Source organism: Mugil cephalus, chromosome 8 (assembly GCF_022458985.1).
Source record: "Mugil cephalus isolate CIBA_MC_2020 chromosome 8, CIBA_Mcephalus_1.1, whole genome shotgun sequence".
In the NCBI taxonomy this organism is placed as follows: domain Eukaryota; kingdom Metazoa; phylum Chordata; class Actinopteri; order Mugiliformes; family Mugilidae; genus Mugil; species Mugil cephalus.
Genome location: NC_061777.1, coordinates 18957039 through 18981799, shown reverse-complemented (window position 1 = coordinate 18981799; position 24761 = coordinate 18957039). Strand labels below are relative to the sequence as shown.

The 24761-nt window shown below is 42.7% G+C and overlaps 3 protein-coding genes across 3 annotated transcripts; 2 read left to right on the top strand and 1 right to left on the bottom strand.

Moving 5' to 3' along the window:
- The first annotated feature begins 340 nt into the window (after positions 1-340).
- Positions 341-2382, top strand: aplnra (apelin receptor a). Its single transcript, XM_047593154.1, has one exon. It carries the CDS (start codon positions 497-499, stop codon positions 1580-1582), a length of 1086 nt encoding a protein of 361 aa, XP_047449110.1. The 5' UTR covers positions 341-496; the 3' UTR covers positions 1583-2382.
- Positions 2383-11708: 9326 nt separating this feature from the next.
- Positions 11709-15810, top strand: hpdb (4-hydroxyphenylpyruvate dioxygenase b). The gene is made up of 14 exons (XM_047592832.1): positions 11709-11780; positions 11937-11963; positions 12140-12202; positions 12486-12590; positions 12766-12808; positions 12969-13051; positions 13202-13291; positions 13380-13483; positions 13607-13684; positions 14247-14409; positions 14484-14555; positions 14648-14770; positions 14911-15027; positions 15152-15810. The coding sequence occupies exons 1-14, from the start codon at positions 11778-11780 to the stop codon at positions 15260-15262; spliced, it is 1182 nt and encodes a 393-aa protein (XP_047448788.1). The 5' UTR covers positions 11709-11777; the 3' UTR covers positions 15263-15810.
- A 41-nt stretch (positions 15811-15851) lies between these two features.
- LOC125012722 (histone-lysine N-methyltransferase SETD1B-A-like) lies at positions 15852-23289 on the bottom strand. Its single transcript, XM_047592834.1, has 18 exons — positions 23181-23289; positions 22814-22966; positions 22614-22718; positions 22252-22522; positions 22042-22154; positions 20963-21934; positions 20162-20851; positions 19986-20084; positions 19843-19900; positions 19567-19754; positions 19262-19397; positions 18791-19186; positions 17640-18629; positions 17118-17281; positions 16907-17032; positions 16458-16577; positions 16141-16278; positions 15852-16033 (listed from the first exon to the last, which is right to left on the bottom strand). The coding sequence occupies exons 2-18, from the start codon at positions 22949-22951 to the stop codon at positions 15860-15862; spliced, it is 4878 nt and encodes a 1625-aa protein (XP_047448790.1). The 5' UTR covers positions 22952-22966; positions 23181-23289; the 3' UTR covers positions 15852-15859.
- Between the last annotated feature and the right edge of the window lie 1472 nt (positions 23290-24761).

Here is a 24761-nt window from a genome sequence, read left to right as displayed (position 1 = left end):
ACACATGAGCTCTTAATGGGCCAAAAAAAATATAAATTAAACTTAATTATCTTTATTTCGCATATATCCAACCCACATAATCTTACTATTTGCCGAATTAAATTATTATTATTATTTTCCTTTCAGTTACATTTGCTTTAAGTGTGTTATTTTGTTTTTTGAAGGATTGTCCTGTCTACAGAGGGAACTGTATAGAGGCTCCTCCAGGCGGAGGGATGGGCTGCGCCAGAAGAGGTAAGAGAGAGAGGGGGGTTTTACTGGGTGGTGAGGGGGCGGGGGGTCGTCCTGGGAGGGAACCAGGGGTGTGGAGGGTCGGGTTTAAAAAGGCAGACAGCGTCAGCAGTCACTCACTCTCACACACAATCTGTCCTCTTTGTCAGCAGCAGAACTTTTTGCTCCTGTTGCACAGAATTCTGCTTTCGTTTGCTTCTTGGATTTTGACCAGGACTCAATTTTTAAAGGATTTTTCTTTTGAGAAGATCTTTTCCACTTCATCATGGAGTCCACCACTGTGGAATATAGTGACAACTATGAGTATTATGATGACAATGAGACTGCATGCGACTTCTCAGAGTGGGAGCCCTCTTACTCTCTCATCCCAGTCCTCTACATGCTCATCTTCATCCTGGGCCTGTCAGGTAACGGCGTGGTCATCTTCACCGTGTGGAGATCCAAATCTAAACGTCGGGCTGCAGACGTCTACATAGGAAACTTGGCTCTCGCTGACCTCACCTTTGTTATAACCCTACCTCTCTGGGCCGTGTACACAGCTCTGGGCTACCACTGGCCCTTTGGTGTGGCTCTGTGCAAAATCAGCAGCTACGTTGTTCTGGTCAACATGTATGCCAGCGTTTTCTGCCTCACCTGTCTAAGCTTTGATCGGTACCTGGCCATCGTGCACTCCCTGTCCAGCAGCAGGCTGCGCTCGAGAGGAACCATGCTGGCTTCCCTGGGTGCTATCTGGTTTCTGTCTGGCCTACTTGCTGTGCCCACCCTGCTGTTCCGCACCACCGTGAATGACCAAAACAGCAACAGGACCACTTGTGCCATGGACTTCAGCCTGGTGACGATGAACCAGAGGCATGAGTACCTCTGGATTGCAGGACTGAGCCTGTCCTCCTCTGCCTTGGGGTTCCTCCTGCCTTTCTTGGCCATGACAATCTTCTACTGCTTCATCGGCTGCACTGTCACACGTCACTTCAACAACCTGCGCAAGGAGGACCAGAAGAAAAAGCGGCTGCTGAAGATCATCACCACACTGGTGGTGGTGTTTGCCATCTGCTGGACGCCCTTCCATGTGCTGAAGAGCATGGACGCCCTCTCTTACCTGAGCCTCGCTCCCAGCTCTTGTGGCTTCCTGCGTTTCCTGCTGCTCGCTCACCCCTACGCTACTTGCTTGGCCTACGTCAACAGCTGCCTCAACCCGTTCCTGTACGCTTTCTTTGACCTGCGCTTTCGTTCCCAGTGCCTGTGCCTTCTCAACCTGAAGAAAGCTATGCATGGCCAGATGAGCTCCATGTCGTCTACGCTCAGCGCCCAGACTCAGAAGTCAGAGATTCAGTCTCTGGCCACAAAAGTTTAGAGAGTAAATGGAGTGAAGTGAAGCAGGACTGCAGGACAGTCCCATCTCTAACCTCTGGAACACTTGTAAAAATACAGACTTTATGTGTCCATTTCAAAGGTGGTAAGATGAGATGATGAACTTTCAGTTGCCACTGCCTACAGTCATGAAATCCATTAAGAGTTCCTCCTATTCTACAGCGAGAGACGACTGCTCTGAATGTTTTGTAGACCTGGGAAGCCGGAGTCAGCTGGCTGAGCTCCTTAGTTGCTTGTTCCTCATGTTCTCAGAGAAAAAAAAATCTATATTTTTTTGTTTTGTCTCTGCAAAAGTTCTCATTTATATCACGGCAGAGTTATGAACTGTGAAATGATTTGCATGGAAATCTGTTTACACTGGATGAAACGCAAAGCTATACAGTATTTTCATACCATTTCTGTTCAGATCTGTTGCTGTTTTGTTTTAGAAGCACTTGTTAGAAAAAAAAAATGTGTGAGCAGGGAAATCAAACAGAGCAGTGTCCTGATGTTTGTGAAGGCAGAAGTCTGGGCTGCAGGAGGGAGGGAGGTGTAAGAGGAGAAAAGGTGTTGCAGCTTAATTATATAGTTTGTGGAGAGGAGACGGGGGGGCAGACAGGCAGATGGCAGTTGACAAATGTTGAGCGGGAGCGGGGTGGGGTGGGATGGAGGGTTTCTGCAGTGTAGTCTCGGCACTAATGGAGACAAAGGAACCTTATAAATGTTCCAAATTGACATATATGTTTTATTTTTTGACATCGCTGTAACTAACTACTGTATTAAAGATGTGTGCTATGAAACAAATCTCTTCTTTGACTGTTTGTGTGTGTAAGAGTGCTTGTAAAGTTAGACGTTTAAATGATTAAGTGTTGAGGGGGGAAAGTTGAGAACGCCCTGGTACCAAACGTAAATATTCAACCTTCAGTTTCACATCAGTTTCATGACACTGTCCTGTTATTTCAGTGTTAAGTATCTCCAAAGGGCCCAAGCTTTGTTATGAATAACCTTGCATTTGGTTTACACCCGCAGACTAATAGACCTCTAATCTCTATTGATTCACAGCCAGTATCCAGACTGTAACCGGATTATGCAAAGTACCAGCAATCCTGAAAGTGTGTATTCGATGCTCAGTTGCGACTTCCGTCGACTCTGGTGCTTTTACTGTTTGGTGATGCAGTCCTCTAACTTGCCTTCAGAGGTTTTTGAATTAGAAAGACTGTATTAATTGATAACCAGGAAGCCCAACAGGTATTCTGAGACACGTGTTTTCAGTTATTTGTAAGACTACGAAGGCCCATTTATTTAAAAGTAATTAAACAACGGAAAACAATGATTTTTGCAGGAACAAAAAAGACTTTATAACCAGCACTATGTAATGCCAACTAGACCCCACATGTTCAATGAATAACAGGGTCATTACCAATGAGTGACTCTTCTCAGGGATCCTTTGATTTTGACAGTAATGAGCTCTGTTGGACATAATGACCGTTTAGAGATGGCGGCAGCAGGGGAGGGAGGTGGGTCTCTAATCCTGGCAGAGTCGAGGCCACCAAACAAGTCAATATTTGTCCCCGCCGACAAGAGATTGCAGTTAGAGCGGTTGTTGGGGGGCAGCGCGAGGAGGGGGGTGGCATCAGACTGCAGATGCCCCAACACACCGAGCACCGAGACTTTTCTTACACAGTCAAAAAAAAAAAAAAGATAATGCAAAACTGGGACTGAGGTGAGGAAATCACAGCCACACAAAGTTGTCTTGCACCACCGTCTTAAAGCGGCAACACGTGTGAACCGGAGAAAACGTGAAGCGGCACGATTTATCGTGCCTTTGTGTCTGGGAGATCATGTGTTACTTATTGTCCATCCTGGCAAAATGGAGCAGATTTGCGCTCGCAGTGCACCACAGGATGGCCACTGTGATGAATGTGAAGGAGTCTTGGGCCGCACAGACCAAATCTGGATACACAGTTATTCCTCATAAAGTTCAGTTAGGTGTCAGTTGGGAGGATATGCTCAGAAATTTATACGTAAAGTTGAGGGTTGTGAGTCTGATAGGCAAAGGAGGAATCAAACTCATAGCTCGGGCGTCATTTAGATTGCACAATGACAAAAGAATTCAATATTTATCTGGTTCATCTTTACATTAAACAGTCGACAACAGTAAGCCAGTGAAAGCAGGGTGGAGTCAATCATGCATGCTGGACCGGCCAGACATGTTGTTATTATTGAGATGAGCTGGTCCGACAGCTTGTCTGATGCTGTTAGCCAGCAAGTTCCCTTTGAGATAACTCACCCAGAATACCAGCTGACCAAAGCACCAGGGCTGCACCGTGGGGGACGACGCAAACACAAAAAAAGCAACAACTGCCTCTGGATGCACGTAAATGTTGCATGTGTTCATGTGTGGCCTGTGTGCATGTATGGGTGTTTTTGGGTGTGAGCTTTACACTACTTCCAGTGCATTCTTAAAGAGAGTTCAGATTTACTGGCGAGAGTGGCGCATGAAGTTTATACCTAACCAGTTTCCAGATTTGCTGGCCTCTCTGCAGCTCTCATTCCCCAACAAAATACAATAGATGGAAGTGGAAGAAGTAAAACTTTAAGAATGGTCAACAAAGAACAAAATTTTCTTGCAGATCCCTATAACAGCTAGGCCAGTTTATTTATCAGGGATTAAGAGGAAGCAAATGTTTTAATTATCAGAATTTACAGCTGCATGAAATTACAAATAAACCATAACACACTTAATCACAGTAAGCACACAAGTGTGACTCACTGATGGAGCTTTAACAGGTTGTGGTTGCACAGACCAGTCCTGGTTTCTCGGATCCATTTATTGTTGGTTTTAGTCTAATTGTTGGCCATAAGAAATGCATAAAATGTCACTAGTAGCACCTACTCGTCGGCATCTCCAAACTTGTAGCCAAACACATTAAAGTGGCCCACACAGGTGCCTGCCTCTTTAGTCCGCGTGAGCTGCCACACCCAAATGGGACATCTGAACCAAAACACAACTGCTCTCCTTTCCTTAGATCTCCCTCCTGTCCCATCCCACCCAGGCAGCAACAAATGCACCCTACAGTGTGTGCGTGTGTGTGTGTGTTTGCTCATATGCACATGCAAACAGAGGCCTGACACATTCCACGGGCTGTCATCGCTATTCTTACTTTCTCTGTGGCATTCGTCCACCTGTTGCCGGACAATAACACACACGTACGACACATTCAATCAGCTCCCCATTCCTCCAAGCTCTCTCGTAGCTCGTTAGCTTAGCACGAAAGTCACAGCAGCCTCTCTGAGAGACGAGACCATCGCTTAGTAGAGTCCCAAATTGTTTTCCTCAAAGGTGGGCTTTTGGGTTTCCATCTTCTGTCCTCTCCATCCATGAACCTGGAGCACAAAAAGTCCACTAGAGAACAAAAAAAATAAGGAAAGACCTTGGTCAAGGGGGGCAGGAGTGGGGGTGGCAGAGTGGGAAGTGTGGGCTCCATTTCCTACTATGTGTGTGTTCTTCTTCTGTTTGTTTTGATCAGTCTGTTGTTGTTGTTGTTGTTGTTGTTTTAAAAAAGAAGATCTTTTAACACAAGGAATGAGCATGCAAGTTTGAACTGATTTAATTATTTCTTTTGTTCATTCCTTCTGGTTTGAAGTGGGCACGTTTCAGTTGAAATAAGTGAGTGAATTCACATACTGCCACGCACTGAAACCATTCGAATCCAAATGTTTTGACAGTTGCAGGGTTTGCATGTCAGACACTTGTGAGCCACAGTCTCCCAGTTTGTGGAATGTCTGATTACTAAAGTATTTGTAATTATCTTTTTGCTGACATCCTGTGATTTTTGTTAAGCAAATGTTTTATTAATAGTCTGACAAGTGAGCAACGGTCCTTAAAGACCGAGGGGGGAAAGCTAAACTGAAAGGCTAAACTATTGAAACTATTGCTTTAAAACAAGAGATAATAAAATGCTGCATGTGGGACTCTCATTTTCACCCCTTGTTATTTGCAAGGTGGAGTTTTGTATCCATTTAGGTTATTAAAAAATGGCACTACGACGATACATTTATTAAACAAACTGAAACATCACCCCAGAAGACTGATCATGAGTGAACGGGAGGCATATTTCTATAAGGAACCTTGCTTTTAGGCTCAGCGAGGGATTGACGGCTTGATGAGAAACTGTCCAGTGGATTAAGGCTTATACTGTACTGTTAATAACATAAAGTGTCTAAGTCGTGGTATGAGCCCAGTGGCAGTCTAGACAGAAGAGCTCCTGATCCACCAAAACAAGTCAGTCCAACCTGACGCAGAAACCTGGGAAGTAGCAGTCTCCCTTTGCCAAAAACGGCTCCCCCACACGATCCCCTCCCACCGCTGCACTTGTCTCAGCGTCTGTTTACGCTGGACACACCTTTGTTTCTGCATTTTCTGTCTCATTCATGTTATACCCTCCCCTCTGCGCCCAAAGTGTCAAACTCTTTAAAATCCTTTCCTGTGTAGTAATAAACTGTTAACCCCCATATCCCTTTCCTTTAGTTTGAACGCACTTTGATAGTGATGACTGTTGTTTTTTCCGCGGACCCTGGAAAAATAGTGAAATCGGCACAAATCTTATCAAGGAGGTGTCCTAAATAATGAGGCATGACATGTCTAATCGTGTACCTCACACACACGGCTGTTTGAGTACCCACAACACACAACAACTCTTCAGCTGTTACGATGGCTGTAAACTGCTACCAGGGGTCACCGCTGAAATCAGCTTGTCTCTGTAATCTCTCCAGTTCAACCTGGAAATGCCCCCCCCCCCCCCCCCCCAACCCTAATTGTTGTGACCATGAGAAAAATACAGCCTTTGCATGAGATCGGTGTTTTCATGGTAATGTTGTTATCTTTTGGCACATTTCAAGAGGTGATCAGGAAATCATGGCTTTCAAATGGCCCTGAAACACCACCACCCTGTCATTGTTATTCACTGTCGTTCAGGGTCACGTCCACTCCACCCACTACAGTTTTAACCAGAGCTAATTCGGTGACTGAGAGGATTTTTTTTTTTTAGCAGAGGTCAGTAGAAGAAACTATACAGCCCACTGTAAAGACGGTTAAAGGTTAAGAAGGTTAAACCTCAAATATGAGTAGCTAGTTTGTGGGCATATGTCTGTCTGTCTAAACGGTACTTCTAAAACTACATAATCCATTAACAAATATTTGTAGGAAAAAACAGGGTCCTACTGCATACTGCATAGCAATGAGGCCTGCTGCTGGTGGATATCGTTAGTCGAGAGACGCTGCTTCCGAAGACAGCGTGGCTTGGCCAGACCTGAATGTGCTGGGCCGTCAGCCCCTCCGGATATGGCTGCTCAGAGCAAATCGTCCCTTACGCACAAAGATCCTCTTCACATCCTTCTCTATCCCGTCCATTGTGAAAGTCCTGCTTTAAGGCACTCTGCTCCTGTGCCTGCTCCAGGACTAAATACATCTCCTGTCACTGGCTGGTCCCAGTGCCAGTTCAGCTGCTTTAAGCACTCAGGTGCTCAGGTTTCAGTGAAAAAAAAAAAAAAAAAAGAAGAAGAAGAAGAAGAAAAACCATCAGAAGTTGACATGGTTCAAATCACCTTTCTTACACTTCTCATGTGCAGGCTGCTAACGCTACCTATTTGATGCTAGTTGTGATCCTTTATCTTTAACCAGAAGCAAAAACATAAAACATGTATGTAGTTGAGGCTGTCTTCAGGTCACCTAAACATCTAAACGTCTGTTTTAGTTCATTTGGCAGCTTTATGTTTGTTTTTGTTTTGTTTTTTAACGTAAGTTGAGTTAAATTGAATAAAATGGTTCTGCACTCTTTAAACTGACTCCTTTCATTTCTGCAGTGTTTACATTCATGGAGTCACGCATCTTCTTCCCTGGGAGATCATCAGCGCACAGCAGTCCTCTGCTGTTTGACCACTGGGGAGCAGCAGCAGACTGTTTCTAGAAGACCAAGGTGCAACTCCACCCAGCCTGGTGACCTCATGGTTCAGGTACGCTGCACTTCACAATTACAAATACGTCACTGCTCTGTCAATGGCAAGAAATTTCTCTTGCCAACTCTGCAGAACTGTATTAACAGCGGATGAACAGTTCATAGTAAAATCAAGCGTGTGTGCAAGTAAAAGCTTTAATTTGGTGCAGGGAAAACACATGAACATAAAATGTTAAGTCATTGTTTATGTTGCCTCTTTCCTTCAGTCACTCTGCTAAAACATGGAAGAAGTTTTAAACACCTGAATATGACTTGCGGTTCACAGACATGAACTCCTGCCACCTGTTGGTCGATTTGTACAATTACAGGTTCAAGATTCGCGGCTCTTGAAACGAGTCAGAGCTTTCATGTGGGAAAGTTTTCACTTGATGCGAACCGAAGAGTGGGCTCACATGATTTTCTAGCATCTCTTGTAACAAACCAAAGCACACAAACATATACCAAAGTTTTCTTTGATTGTTTATGTGTCTAAGTAAAGATATAAAGCTCCCACTAAATCTTCATCACTTAGGCTGATAAAATGAGGACAGCGCAGGAACAATTGAAGATTCTCTTTTCAGATCTGTATACGGGCATGTGGGAAGTGTGAGAGACTTAAGGAAAAAGGTTTGGTTTATTTCTTTAAAACAAATAGTTTTTGAGCTTAAACAGTCAAGCCTGAAGACAGCCTCATTCATTCAATAGTTAAACTCAATTTACAGGTGAAGTATGAATGCAGAAAGTGTAAAAAAAAAGAAAAGAAAAAATAGTTCTATCTTTGTTATTGACTATAAGCATTAAAAACAAATCCATTAAATGTTAAGTTCAACAACAAATAATAATAAATGTTATTCAGTGAATAATCGTTAAAACCCAGACTGTTACCAGGAAGTGTAACTTTATTTTCCTGTAAAACAAACTGCATGTAAACATTAAGTTTGTGTTAAATAATTAAATAATTTCACAGAACCTGACTTTTATATAAGTTCTGCTCTTGTTAAAGGTCAGTGAATATGATAGATAGAAATCTCTTTTCAAATTCTCATTGGATTCCTCATTCTCACAAGATCCTTTATTACTTAAAGAATTATAACTACAATTTCCCAAAACAGTTTTTATTATTACAGACACAGAGCCCAACAAGCAGTAAAATCTTTATAAATGTTTTTGTGACAAAATTTCATAGTTCTGGTTTGTCATCAGGTCAGCTGCATAAGTGTTCAAGGTTTCTTCATCCTCCCAAAGCTGAGTCAGATCCTTGATTTAGGTTTTGTCTGAATCGGCTTTTTACGCTGGTGCAACGGGGGCCGGGCCGGGGGCAGAGGATTGCGGCCGTGGCCGGGCTTGTTTCCTGTCAAGGAGAGCACAGGATCCCTCGGTAGAAATCTGTCCTTACAGGAACACACTGTTTCTGATTTGGCACGTGGGCCAATGATGACAGGGGCGCAGGTCTTGGGGATGATGGTGGTCATGGTCCGACTCAGGACCCTTCCTCTTCTGTTCGCCAGAGAAGAAGTGGCAGTCGGCCTCTGTTTCGTGTCTGGAGCGGTGGCCTGTTGTTGTTCTTTGGGGTGAGTTTGTTGTGGATTGGTGGAGTGCCAGCTCTGCATTCTACACTCCGAGTCTTTCACCGCCTTGTCCGTGTAAGCCTGCATTTCTTTACGCACCAGAGAAACCTGAACTTCAAATTCATCCTTCAGGGCCTTTTTGCATGCCTCAAGCTTTTCCTCAAAAATTGCACACAACTCCTCCCCATTGAGATCCATCTCACCCTTGCACTTTTCTGTCAGCATTTCTACTAGTTCTTCCTCTTCAGCTTTAACCTCTTTGCCCTCTGGGTCACTCTTCACCTGTGCATCCTCTGTTTCTCTGTCTTTGATTTTGCGCACCAGCTCCAGTATGCTGCTCTTCGGGGCTCTTTGCGATCTGATCTGGTTACGTACCTGTTGGAACACAGACTGCATCTTTGCCTGTGCCTCCTTCTCTTCTTCTGAACATTCAGCATCCAGACTCCTGGTGGTGATCTGCTCTTCTCCTGCCTCCGCGTTGTCCTGTTGCTGCTCGGGTCGTTTTTCTCCATTCACCAGTATTTCTGGACGCGCTTCGGGGAAAGATTCACTCATCTTTATTTTGCGTCCTAACTTCTGTTTTGCTCTCTCGAAACTGAGCTACTACAGCGACGTGAGGAGTGCTGGCGTGGAAAGGGCTTAAGTGGCTGAGGTGTTTGTCCTTAGAGAGGCTGACTACCAGGGGCTTTACGTCTGTACGCGGTCTAATGTGGTGCAGCCTGATGTAAAAACCCAGCAGTGAAACAACAATGCAAATTAAAGCAATTAAAAACTTTGAGCTGCATGTTGACTGAAGAACTGCTCCTGCTCCAGTGAAGCAGATGCATTAGTGAAGCAATTAATGCCACTCTTTCTATCTCACTATTAAATTAATTACTATTAAATGAGCTGTCGCTGAGAGTCTGTAATTATTTAATGCAGCACATTGTGTTCTTCTGCCTTAATGCCTGTAGCTGCGTCCATTGTCATCCATCCATGACAACGGCAAGGCTCCTGGTAACAGCATGAAAAACAAAGCTCTCCAAGGACAGTCCCACTGGGAGCGCTGAGGGGTGGGCTTGAAATTCTCAGTAGTGATTAGCGAGCTGTTACAGGAATGTAGAGCTGTAACGCACAACTAACAAACCTGCTTCTTTTTTTTTCTTTTTCTTTTTATTTATTTATTTATTTTAAAGACTCCTCATACATATGATATACATGCATGTGTACACAAAAGAAAAATAAATAAATAAATCAAACTAAAACTGAACTTGATTATTATGATTTGTTGGTGATAATTAAGGCTGACAGAGGTGGAAGAAAAAGACCAGTCAGCACTATTGTTAAGATTGTATTGTTATAAATGTTAATATTTTAATACATTTATTTGGAGCTAAAACTAGAACTAAACAGCACTAATGGATTATCTCTTCCATGATAGTGTAAAGCCTGCAAAGCCACAACATGAACTTGTACAATTGAAAATTGGCTGTGTATTTGTGTGGCCATGTGTTGTCGTGGGACATGTTTTTTCAATTTGCTTGCTGTGCGGTGCTGTTATACCTGCGCTGACTTTCTAATTCCTTCACGGATGACAAATTGTCCATTGTGCAATCGAATACTTCTGATTTGTTGCAGGATTCTTGAAACGCAAACAACATTTTATTGCCTCGAGTTGAAACTGAATGAAAATATTCTGTGGTTGTTTGTGGTTCCGGTGATGCTTTCATGAGCTGTTTAATTCATTCAGTCTGCCCTTCACACTGAGGCCCTTATTACTTAAACATGGAACATACAGTATATTCATGATTTTACTCATTTTTCTGTGCCTGGATGCACAAAAAGCCTGTTGGAGAGGTTCGTATGTTGTCTCTGGAGGACAAATGTGGTAAAGCCAGATTTAAAGAGAAGGGTGAATACTGCAATACGGTGACACAACATTTGTGGAGAAAATGACGTAGCATGTAATGGTTTCCACACCCCTTTGTTTACTATCTTAAATGTTTGCTCCCTTTCTCATAAAGTCTATTAGTGCAACTGAGGACAGTTAAACTGTTAAATGTTTTTGGCCACGTGCACCTCTTGTAAAACTGCAACAAAATAAAGATCGATCACATTTGCGATGATTATAGAATGACTTTACAAAAAACAAAAAAACTGGAATACTGTACATGAAGGTGGACTGATGGGATGGAGGCATTTTGAGGCACATGAGGGTTTACTCAGCGTTGGCCAAGTGAACCAATGAGAGTCCCGCATGAGTGAGCCTCCTCTTGCCACTAAACACTAACATATGGGATTTTTCTTCTACTACAAAAATGCAGTTGTAATTCTAAACCAATGTGTACAAATACATCCCCCTCATCTTCAACACTTTCAGACTACAGTTTGCATTCACCAATCATCAGTGCTCATTATCTATACCACCTCACATGGATTTTTGTTTTATTTTATTTTATTGGCATTTATTTGATGTGTTGACATGTAATCGTTGCATAACAGAAAAAGTGCACCAAGCATCAGTCGCCTCTCTCCTCCTCCAATGCCTCCTCGTCATTGGTGGGAGTGGATATAGAAACTTCCTGCTCAGCTTTTTAAATTCAGACGTCCACTGTAGATTTGGTTCTGATAGTCAGGCCGTGTCACCAGGAGCAAGATGGTGAGTTACCATTCACCCATGAATGCTTTTTAACGGGCTTATTTCTGTTGCTATCTGTCATACTGAGACCTTGCTTTTGCACAGAAACATTTGGCAGTGCAGTGCAGATGTTATTTTACTACTTTCTGTGATGACTTATGATGCATTCTTTTACAGACAACATACACAGACAAAGGCGAGAAGGTAAATACTTTGTGTGCTACTTTGAAAATAGTTTTATTAATTAATACTGAGACCTTGGCTTTTCCTTATGTGTAAGTATTAAATATGATTGTTTTCCATTTGGGCATAATTGAATGTAAGTGTGCAGATAATTTTTCATCCAGTGATTTATTTCTGTCATTTCTTTTTGTCTTTAGCACGAGCAGGGCAGGTTCCTCTGCTTCGATCACTTAACTTTCTGGGTGGGAAATGCAAAGCAGGTACGTGTTTTCGTCACTGCCCGCCGTCCATTCCTCAGGTCGCGCGTCTTTTTCTCATAGCTGGGGAAGCCGACACACTCTGGAAGGCTATTGGTTCTCCAGAGAGGTGGAGAGGCCACCAGACCTCCTAACAAATTTCTTACCTCAAGCAAATCCCCCACTCATCCCCACCAGCAGATGGTGCTCCCAGACAGTTTAAAGCCAACCTGTTGCACTCATGCCCAGTTTATTTTCAAGGTAAAGTGTAAGATGTTTTTTGGGTGACAATATTTGTCTTCAACAGGCCGCATCGTATTACTGTAACAAGCTGGGATTTGAACCAGTGGCCTACCAAGGTTTGGAGACAGGCAGTCGAGAAGTGGTGTCCCATGTAGTCAAACAAGGCAAGGTAAAGAACTGACACCAGGGTGGCAGGTTTCATTACTGTCCTGACCTGTCATTTGAGTCTATAATTAACATTACAGGTAGCTTTGTACAGAGTAACTCAATTGTAAGTTGATGATGTACAAACATCTGCTGTGTTTTTCATTATATTTAGCTTTCATTTTACTTTTTTTTTACAGATCATTTATGTCTTTTCTTCCGCCCTCAATCCTGGAAACAAAGGTACGTCACTGATCAGGAGCTGGTCTGTCAATATGGTTGCAGTGATTTCTCAAACAATAGTGAGAAACGCTCACACATATTAGCTCTCTATTTTTCGTGTTTTGCACATGTTTTGTAAAAGTGTCGAATAAATCGCTTTGTGTTGCTTTTTCTTCCCCAGAGATGGGAGATCATTTGGTCAAGCATGGGGACGGAGTGAGGGATATTGCATTTACAGTGGAGGACTGCGACTTCCTGGTTCAGGTGATGCCACAGTTTTTTTTTGTTTTTTTTTACAGGCTCATTCTCAGCTTTTTTACTTTTAAAGTTTGGTTTTTGTGTATTCTGTTATTACGAACACTTTCACTTTTATGATGCAATCGCAATAACATCTCTGCGTGCATAAACATACAGAAAGCCCGTGAGCGAGGTGCGATTATTGTGAAGGAGCCACACACTCTGGAGGACAAATACGGAAAAGTGAAACTGGCTGTGCTTCAGACGGTGAGAAAGGGATGAACTCTATAGACATATTAGTCACTACACCACACTCTGATTATGAAATCAATTGATTTGCTTTTGCTTTCTGCAGTACGGTGACACCACACACACATTTGTGGAGAGGACCGGATACAATGGGTTGTTTCTGCCTGGCTTCCAGCCCCCTCTGTTCAAGGACCCTTTACTAGCCAAACTGTGAGTAAACATGAGCTCTTCTGGTGCTGGTTTGCTCGTAAGATGATGACATGCAAGTTTCTGTCTGTGTGATAACTGATGAGATATTTGTCTGTGTGGTTTTACCTCCATGTCTCCATGCAGACCGAGCGGAGGACTGAACTTCATTGATCACGTTGTGGGAAACCAACCGGATGATGAGATGGTTCCTGTGGTGGAATGGTAATGTGGCTCTTTCGGTTTAAAAATTAGCAGTGTAACTCGATGCCAGCAATGCTGCTGAACATGTTTCCACATTTTTGATGTGATCTGGAGAAATACAAGTCCGGGGAATGGATGAGAGGAGGAGGAGGAGTTAAATGGTGTCTGATTCTTACATAACAGTTTTTTTTTGGCATGAGGCAGGGATGAGAATGACTTTGCATTTTCTTAAATTAATCTCCTGTGGTTTTGCACATCTGGATCTTGTTTTTAACCCATAATATAGGCATGAAAAGGCGCGGCAAGGCAGTTCTCTAAATGAGCAAGGTCATTGGTTGATCCTGGAAAAAAGGGGTGTAACAAAGGCTGAAGGCTTTCAGATGTGACGAATGTTGGTCATGTTGGTTTTACAGGCCGTAAATCTTTCAAATGTCAAATTTAGACACGGTACTTAAATAATAAAAACATAAATGTATGAAAAAAAAAGAAATTCAGCATTTTAAATAATAAAAAAAAAATTGCAAGATTCTATTTCTGAATTTCTGTCACTGTGTCCATTAATCTCTGTTTCATGACTTCACAGGTATCAGAAGAACCTTCTCTTTCACCGCTTCTGGTCAGTGGACGACAAGCAGCTTCAGACTGAATTCAGTGCCCTGCGCTCCATTGTGGTTGCAAACTATGAGGAGACGGTGAAGATGCCCATCAACGAGCCGGCTATGGGCAAGAGAAAGTCCCAGATCCAGGTATGTTTGATCAAACACGTGATCAGATTAAAAACACAATTCAAAAACTGAATTAGGGTTTTCTTGGTTTACAGGAGTATGTGGAGTACTACGGAGGTCCAGGAGTGCAGCATATCGCCATGAACACATCAGACATCATTACTGCAGTAAGAAAACTAAAAACACTGGATTACCTTTGCATGGGCATGAATGAATGAACAAAAGTGGCAGCAAAAGTGTTCTGATGAATTGTTTGCAGATCCGTAACCTGAAGGAGCGTGGGATGGAGTTTATGTCTGTGCCTGACACCTACTACGACCAGCTGAGGGAGAAGTTGAAAGACTCAAAGGTCAAAATCTCAGAGGACATGGATGTCCTGCAGGTCAGAACTATGAACAGATGCTCCTTGATTGTTATGTTTTTATGTTATCATATCCTATCTCATCTTGTTATTGTTAAAATGCAGCAATCACAAACCAAAATGTGTATAAATTAGACATTATCTTGTACCTTTACTCATAGGAACTAAGGATCTTGGTGGACTACGACGACAACGGCTATTTACTTCAAATCTTCACCAAGCCTGTTCAGGATCGTCCCACTGTGTTCCTGGAAGTCATTCAGAGGCATAACCACCAGGTCAGCTCACTATTGCACAGACAAACACTTACTAAACTATACAACCAATGTGTTAATGTGTGTGGACTGTTAAGGTTTCAATTTGCTGCCAGTTCAGAAACTTAAATTCAGATGTTTTCCACAGGGCTTTGGTGCAGGAAACTTCAAGTCGCTATTTGAAGCTATTGAAGCAGACCAGTACGCCAGAGGAAATCTCACTATCCTGACACCTAATGGAGTTTCAAAGAACATGTGACCTAAGTGTTATATTCATTTTAAAGCTTTAAAACAAAACAACCACCGTATATTCTGAGACGCACAATAACAATATACAAAGCATTGTATAGACGTTACGCTTTATTTCTGTGTACTGTATCTTATGATATTGCATCAGTTATCAAGAGTACATCACAATATCATTAATGCAGTTCTTTTTATAAAACATTAACAAGAATGAACAAAACATTATTGCTGATATAAGCTTGACTCAAGCAACGTATAATTGAAGCTCTCTTAAATGAAAACATTTAACTATATACATTAGTTACCACATGGACAATGAAGCCAACAGATATTTTACTGAGACCTTTAGCGAAGTTGGGAATGACCATTTCTTCCCTCCTGCAGAAACACGATGAATGTGCGAACTGGTCGAACTGTGGTGCGTCAGTAAGTGTGATGTGATGTTTTTCCTGATTACAGGACAGTGTAGGACATTTAATGATGTGATTTCCATTGAACATCACCACCACTGATTTATGATCTCCTGAACTGTTGGGAATTATATTAAAAATATCAAATCTCCAGTGTCTCCAGTGTGTTTGGTTTGTGCAGTACACAACAAGGCCTTTCCTTAGTTCAAGGAGCCTCGGCAGCTATCTGCCCCACACAAGCAAGGGATCTTTGTTTCCTCAATGGGAAACTTGTAGTCGTATGTAATCTCTTCATTGATGCTTATTGGCTGCCGGGAGTATATAACGATCTTCTTCTGAGACTCCACGGTGATGATCTTCGCATAGCAGTTAGGCTGTAAGACAAAAAAACATGAACTTTGTATTAAGAATATAGATGTGTTGAGCGATAAATTACCAAATAAAGCTTGATCTGATCCAGAAGCTCTTTCGTCTTACGCACATTGCAGCTGTGGTTGATAAACCTGGCTAAGTTCCCACATTTAGTGGCATCAATGATAGTGTCCTGATCAACGCGGAACAAATAGCTGCTTCCAATGCCCTCCTCCTCATATCTCTGTTCCCTCATGTCGGCGATAATCTGGGGAGAAAGAAAACACATGTTCATGTAGGGTGTTGTTTATCGCTCTGCTCCCACTTCTGGAAACTACCCAGAACAAGCAAAGGGCCCCAATGGACCACTAACGCAATTTGGAAAAACAATCAGGGGAAATGAGAATTTAAGAAAAAAACATTTGTGGCGTTTAGTGTTTGCTTTACCTGTCTGATGATTTCACCCACATACTCGATCACCATCTCATCCGCTGCTATAGGCTCCATGGCGAAAAGGCCCCACTCATGTATGTGACTTCGGCTGAAACAAATCCTCTTTTTTCGGAACTGAAAACATGAAGCGTTTATGGCAAAGTAAGAAATTTTGCCCTATGAAGGCAAACTACAAGCTGCAACAAACACTGACATACCAAAGGGACCAGATGCTATCACTCACAGTTTTCACACAGATTTAACCCAGAAAAACTAGAAATGATTCAATATATAATAATTTAACAGCAGGACTTTCTGCGTTTTGCTGTTTTTTGTTCTACATAGATGAAGTGAATTTGTGACATAAGCTGATAACACATCATTTACATTTAAGTGAACTTTTTATATATTTCTTTAGTTGATTGCAAGGTTTTTCCGGCTTAAGTGATATCTTGCCTACTGACCTTTAACTGGTTGAACTTGACCAGGTCACTGTCACAGCTGAAAGAGGACAGCAGGCGGCGCTGTTCAGACCTGAACTCAGATCCAGATCGCAGTGAGGTTTGATGCTGCACTGGGATGCACATTCCCTGCAACAAAAATACATCAACGCAGAATGGAATAAACCGGACATAACAAGATAAACACAAAATAACAATTTCCACTTTCCACTACCTGAGCACTTGTTGATGGAGACTCTGAAGCCTTTACGTTGTTGAGGTATTTCATTTTATCCTTCTTGCTGATTTTGTAGAAACCTTCACTGCGAGCAGAGCCGGTCCTGTGGATTGGCTGCCAGGATTTGTGTTCCTCACTCTTTTGAACAAGGACCTTCGTCAGTAAGCAGCAGTTAAGGATGTGAAGCGTAAAACATGAAAAACTACAAGGTTCATGTGTAAAAATAATGCTTCATATAATACAAATTTCAAGGACTCTGAAACAACATTATAGATTATTTAAGCACGCCTGACTATTTGCAGGATTTTCATTTTCTGTCACTTAAATGTGACATAATTTCCTTAAAAACTAATATTCCATAATAAAATATAAACATCATATCTTAATATATCATATTACATAAAATGTCAGATTTAACCACTCTGGAAACCAACGGAAACAAAATAAAAAACGCAAACGCAAATGCAAAACTGCATTTTCTCTCACTTTGCTGTATTTTCATTTGAATATAAAGGATATGAGGGTGATCTATCCAGACGGTGTCACTGAGCCACCCGATGCCATTGTCCTGCTCTTGCAGCCTTTCATAAGTGATCTGCAGGAGCCTCGCGTCTTCCTCATCCAGGCCGTCCCTCCAAACCCTGTGGAGGATCCTCCTCTCCTCACAGAGCGAACGCCATCTGTGAGGACGTCCGTTGGATGACAGCGACCCGGCGACTCTTTTGAATGATCTGTGCAGATGACGGTCTCTCCTTCTCCTCTTCAGCCTCCTCCACCGTTTGTGTCTCTGTGAGGATTTCTCCTCATCCAAAAGACCAGGCATATTCTCCAGGCCCTGCAGAGGCCTCGCTCTCACGCCTGAGCAGATCCACGTTCCGTCCTCATCGGCAGTGTCAGATGAAGAATCAGAAAGGCTGTGTGAAGGCGACACTCTGAGAGGAAGTTGCTTTGCTATCATTTGTGTTTTCCTCTTGTAAACTATGGCTCTCCGTGGTAGGATAATATCTCTCCCAGGAGTCTTTGGGGCTGTGATATATGGATTGATGGGGGCAGGTAAAACAGGGGGTGGGCTGGTAAGAGGTGGGAATACTACGCTACTTTCTGACACCGTCCCTCTGCCGGGCGTTGCTGGAGCTCTCACAGAACTGTAAGGAGCAGCTCTTTCCTCTCTACCAGGAGTTTTAGGCATCTCCTGGTACGATGGGTACGAGGCCACCAGGAGATCAGGGGGAGATAGAATAAGTTCACTGCTTGATGGGGAGAGAGAGAGGACCTCATCAGCTTCACCCGAGTCCTCGCTCTCTAGATCAACCACTATTCCTTTGCCTGGAGTTTGTGGTCGTTCGACCTCCTCCACCGCTGGAGATGTTGCTTTGCTTTTTATCACGATGTCTGGGTCGCTGTCCACCAAGAAGCCAGTAGGAGTGAGAGGCCGCAAATTTTCTATGTTCTCGAGAGGCTCCACTGTCCATTCACAGCTCTCCATCTCCACGTCAAGGTCAGCCTCCACTGCAGCACACAAGAACAAGAAATGCTTTGTTTAATGTTAAGCCCCTTGGAAATATTACAGCAGTAATTCGCAAAGATTTAAATACTGCACTCTGAAAAAGTTAGGCTTTCAAACAAAGTGGTGAAAACTAATTCAAACTACAAAATGGGGGACATATAACCTGGAAGTCCGATAGGTGATGGAGGCTGCAGGTACTCTGGTTTACTGGTGCCAAGCTCCATCATGCTATCTTGTTGACGGGATACGTAGTGGTTTTCCTCTCTTTCTTCCCTCTGAAACAGATCTGACCAGTCCTGCAGGTCTTGATCCAGCTGGGCGCCGGGCGTCAGCGGGGCAGATGAGGGAGTAAGCGGAGCTTCAAGCTCCATTGAGTCCTCATCTGATGATATCACCACACACTCTTCACTCCTGCTGTCCTCACCATCCTGCATCTCTTCATCCTCAGAGCCGAGGTCAGAGGACGAGTCCTCAAAGCTCTCTGAAGAGAATGAATCGGACGATTCCAAGTCCGATGAGTATTCGCTTTCCTCCGAGGAGCTGCTCTCTGAAAACGACTCTACAATTAAAAAAAATTAAAATTATTAATTGGTATGTAATTGATCACAATATATCATAAAACCTTCTAACATACCGCTGTCTAAGCACTGCATGCCATCAGCAGTCTTAAAGACGACAGAATCTTCATCCTCTTGCTGTTTTTTCTCGGAATCGTCTTCTTCCCCTGGACGGTCACTGTCATCACCACTGTCGTAGTCGTCTCTGTCAGACTAATTCGAGCATCAGTTATATCACACAGGCTCACGAAATTTAAACACGACAGGTTATCATTTTAATAATAAACAATGAAAACCAAAGTAGTGACACGACGCAGAAATTCTGACCTGAAGGCTTTTTTTAAATTTTTTATTTCACTGTATAAGCAGTATTTTCATTTACCAGGATTTTAGATTCATCCTCAATAGGAACCTCCACTTTGCCTGGAATTGTATCTTCAGCTTGAATTGTATTATCTTCCTCTTTCCCGTCATCTTCATCTTCACTGTCCAGCTCTAGAGGTCTTGCATGTCTGCGTTTGGCTCCGTCTCCGTCAGGTCTCATAGTATCTACCCTCTTCTGTTTAACATCTACAGCCGCACAGAAAGAGACTAACACAGTTGATCAAACAGGCCAGGACACAGTTATATATTAGAAATCATGGTTAAAAGCACTGACCTGAATGTTCATGAGCAGAACATGACTCATCTTCTATCTCTGGTCTTTTTCTTTTTACCTGCATGACAGTAATTATTGCTTATTAATTACATTTACTAAGAAGAGAAATGCAGGTTTCAGGTACAATTCAGCACAATAGATACCTTGAAGGACGGCAGTGGAGGTTTCTTTCCCTGCAAGTTGATGTGACTGATTGGATTTAATGCATTTACTGCTCCACTTTTCACGGGAGAAACTTCCACCTTAAATTAAGAAAACACCATTTGTTTACGTAATTTATTAACAGTTTTGTGGGATAATGAAGGATGAACAAACGTACCTTGGTTTTCTTCTCCTGACAGTCCCACCAGTCCTCAAACGCTTTGAAAGCGACCCCTTCAATCATCCTACGTGTTATGTCCTTCTTGATGACTGACTTGAGTTCATCCATCAGGACTTCTAGAACTTTTTCTGCTGTGATCTTGTGGGGGTTTTCTTGCACAGGTGGGTAGCCTGGTGGTGGCACAAAGGGGTTGAACCTGGGAAAATGTGGAGCAGGCCAGGGCGGTAAAGGCAACGATAGAGGTGCACTGCCGTGTCTCGGAGGGTCCCCTTTATCCAAAGTGCTTGCTGGCTGCATGGGTAAAGGGTACAGGTGCACAGGTGGTGGAACAGAAGGTGGCAAGATCAAATGAGGAGGGGGTCCCAGAAAAGTTGGTGGGGGAGGAACTGAAGGAGGTGGAGGAAGGCGCAGAGGAGGAATCGGGATTCCGGTGCGATGGCCCGGTGGTGGCATCCAGCCTGGAGGTGGGATGGGGATAGTGCCATTCGGAAGGCGAGGTGGGACCGGTGGAATAGATGGAGGAAACGGAGGAATGGGGAACGGGAAAGGTGGATGAGAGTGTCCGACCGCAACAGCAGGGGGAGCATCGGGGGGGAGCTCGAGAAAGTTTGTTTCTTTTGTTGGTGTCAGATTTCCAGACTCTCTGGTATTTGGTTGTTTACTTTCCTCATTTGCTGCATGAAGTTCCTAAATAGGACAGAAAAATGAATCTAAATGAACTGGATGCAAACATTTTTACACATTTTTAACCACATGATAACTACTATTTGATATATGTAGAAATCTAGACCACATTACCTTTGGACAGTGGAACCTTTCTGCTTCTTGGTCATTGTTTATTTGATCCCTCCTTTCGAGATGTGTGGACTCATGTGGACTAGGAGACTGAGAGCTTCTGGTAAGAAACGAAACAGCTTGAGCAGTTTCATCCTCATGTTCGATGAGCGATCCTCGTCCGTCATCCACCACATCATTAAAGAGCCACTGGCGGATATTTGAGGAGGATCCACGTGAAGTCGGGGTGCAAGCAAGAGCGTTATCTGAGAAAGGGCCGTTAAGAGCTGAGCAAGGGGAAGCTGGGCTATCCTGAGAGTTTGTGTCAGCCTCCAGTGTCTTTCTATCAAAGTATGAGGGGTCATTAATCTGGCTGTTTATCAGCAAACTTTGAATCCGAGAGTCTAAACTCTCGACTCCTGGCCGGTTGTCATCAGGTGGAGATGTTGCTATCGTTTGCCGGTCAGCTGTGAAATTAGTGCTCAGGAGGCGGAAAGAGTTCAGAGTAGAAGTGGGGTTATTAGCATCTACTGACTCCTGAAAGGAGTTAAAGGAAGGTTCTTTGTCATCGTGAGTAGATTGTGCGTTATGACTCCACTCCACAAGTTGCTTACCGCTAGTTTGTTTTTGGGTAAAGAGAGGGAGCGGTGGCTGTGAGTGGCAATGCTTCAATATGAAGCTCGAGACTTGGCAAGATCCCCTGTGATGCCTCGCGGGTTTACGATGGCAGAGCTCTTGCCTTAAAGGTTTGGGAACACTGTAGGTGGAGGGCTCCCCCTGGAGGACCGGAGTCGCTTGAAGGCTGGAGTAGCAGGAGTCCTGAGAGAGTGGAGTTGCAGTCAAGCAGGGAGTGCGGGGGGTTCCCTGAGATTGTGGCGTAAGCCCAAAGCTGCAAGGCGTATCCTGCCAAATACTGGAGTAGGCTGTGTCCAGAGAGAGCGGTGTAGCAATGCTGATAGGACTGGAGACGCCTTGTCCCTGCGAGACTGCACTAACCTGTAAGAGATGGAAAATAAAAAGAAGAAGATATAATATTTTTAAAGCCAGATCAGGAATTTTAAATATATGAATGCTTTGATATTTAAACCAGAATAAACGCTCACCAGCAAATTGTCGATCAAGCTTTGGACAGCTGGCTCACTGTTGCCCGACGGCAACGTCCACGGAGTACACACACCACTCAAGAGGAGCTGGAGATATCGGTCCCTATTCTCACCTGAGGAGTTGCATGTTACAATCAATCCACAAACATAACAACATTTAACTAAACTTTAACTAAACTTAACTTCAAGAAATAAGCACGCATTCATTACCTTTAAGATCAATTTCCACGTGGATGATATTTCCCATAACTGACGTCTGGTGGAGGTGCCTAACAGCGTCTTTCGCAGCCCTCACGGTGTCAAAGACGACCTTCGCAACCCCTAAATGCTTCTTGTTCCTGGGGTTGTAAAATATTTCCACCTCTTCGACGTTCCCATATTTGTTGCACATATTAGTCAAGAACGTCTCCTTTACATTGTCATTCAGCCTGGAAAATGTTACTTCCTTTGGAGGAACAGGGCCAACATACCATTCATCGACCTGAGAACGTGTGGATAAATAACAATAGTTATTACTGTTTTTTTTATCGTGACAACTATTATTGTCATTACAGTGTCATTATAGCTTTTACCTTGTATTTAGGAAGCTGGAGCTCGGTGTGTTTGGATTTGCTCCACAGGCGGCAGATGCGAGGATCTCTGACTGTGTCCACAGGTAACAGACCTAAGTCCTCAACCTCATTACAAAGGAAAACATATGGTTGTTAAGCGCTTAATTAAACGCTGCGTGTGAAAGGCTGAGAATACGTGATTATTTTTGAAAAATGCTCACTGGTATGTTAAAAAATTGCCCATCATATCGGCACACTTTGTACAGTCCTTTTGTCAATGCTGGGTCAATAATCAACTTGCAACTTATCCAGTGCTGAGGTGGCGTCTCTCTCTCAGTAGTTTGTTTTTCGCTTTCCATTACATTCGTCAAAACCTGGAAACACAAACAAAACAACAGCCGAGCGCTCAAGCTAAATTTAGTGGTAGGTGTTCGCTAGCTGACATTAGTCCTCCGCTACAGGTTAACACACCCCAGCAGGTGATGGAGAGCATCACCTGTAACGCTGTCCTCATCTAAAAGACAACCGCTTGTGAAATAAAACACAACCAAATAGCCCGAGTTAACAAAACACGCTTATTTCGCGTACCTGTACCGAAGTTTTATCCTCTGAAGGAGCAACATTGTGGAAAAGCTGCTGTAGTTCTCGATGTTTTACACTTCGTCGTCCACGTCGGAAAATGTATCCATCCGCCAGTAGAGCAGACGGAAGGAGGCGGAAAATTAGACCTTTTAGTCGAGGCGGAAGAACACCAAAGGTGAGTCCAGGTGACAGGTAGGAAATTTGTGTGCACCTTCAAGGATTGGTATAAATACAAAAAAACAATTTCATTTTAATGTAAAAAAAATTCAAACAAACAAGAATGAATTATAATATAAAAAAAGAATAGACCTGATATATAAGGAGAAAATAGAAATACTTGGCAGGTATGTATATATAACCATAGTATAAATAACTTTGAATAAATTAAAACACAGAAACAAAAATATTCACTGTAGGATAGTTAAAACCAACAACTAGAAAATACTGAGTTATTGTAACACAGTAAATAGTATGTGATATATCAGAGCTATAACTGTAGTATAAGATAAAACAAAAAATAAAATGAAATAGGCACACTGCTTTTGAATGGAAAAAAAAGTTAATTAGATCAATTAAAAAGATTGTTAAACAACTAAGAAAAATAAGTCACACAGAGACCAGATAAGGAAGATAATAAAATAAAAAAAATAAACCTGTTATGTACCAAAACTTTACATCTAGTACAGAAATAAAATGAAATAAAAAAGTTGTGGGTTTTTTAAATGAAGGAAGCAGATGCGTAGGAAAGAAAATATAAAGCCTGATATGTATAAATCAGCATAAGATAATAAATAAATAAATAAATAAATAGTATGTCTGGTCATTTAGCTACAGCCATTTATAAATGTAATATGTGTAGTGTGAATGCAATGAAACAGAGTTTACAAAAAACAATATAAATATAAGCAGCAGAAAATGATATAACTACAGTCGAATAAAGCCTAATACAGATGTATTAGTTGGGTATTTAATCGAGTACTGGGCCCAGCACAAGTTACTCTGAGGAAACTCAAGTTCATATTTTAGATATTCAGACAGAAGGTGGAGCTTTCCATATGGAAAAGGTGTGAATATTTGTTGGTGTGTTTCTCTTCTGTTCAAACTGCTGCTTTACAGATATTGCACAAATGACTGAGAAGTAATTCAGCCTTCCTGCAGCACTCATGGTTTCTGTCGATCTCTGGATTATCTCTACTGTAGGACCAGCAGTCTCTGGGACCATCCTTCACCAGCCGGCACAAAGAATTCGCAGTTGTTATTGTTAGAGGCAGGGGTTGGGGGGAAACCTCACTACTTACAGTTTACACGAAAGGAGTCTGTCCAGAGATCAGTAAAAGGTATGAATGGACAATTAACATATCAAGAGAAAATAAAACATATTAGGAAACGTCATCTGTGTTAGACAAGACTGTTGTCAACAGACGGTACAGAGGGCCACAGTTCTGACTATATTATATACAAGGCCTCTCATAACACAAACAAGTAACAAAAAGTAGCCCAGGTCTGTAGAGAAATATAATCACTTGCCCTTTAGTAGTGTAGTTCTGTCTATCAGACCTGTGGAGCTCCATAAACTACATTTGCCCC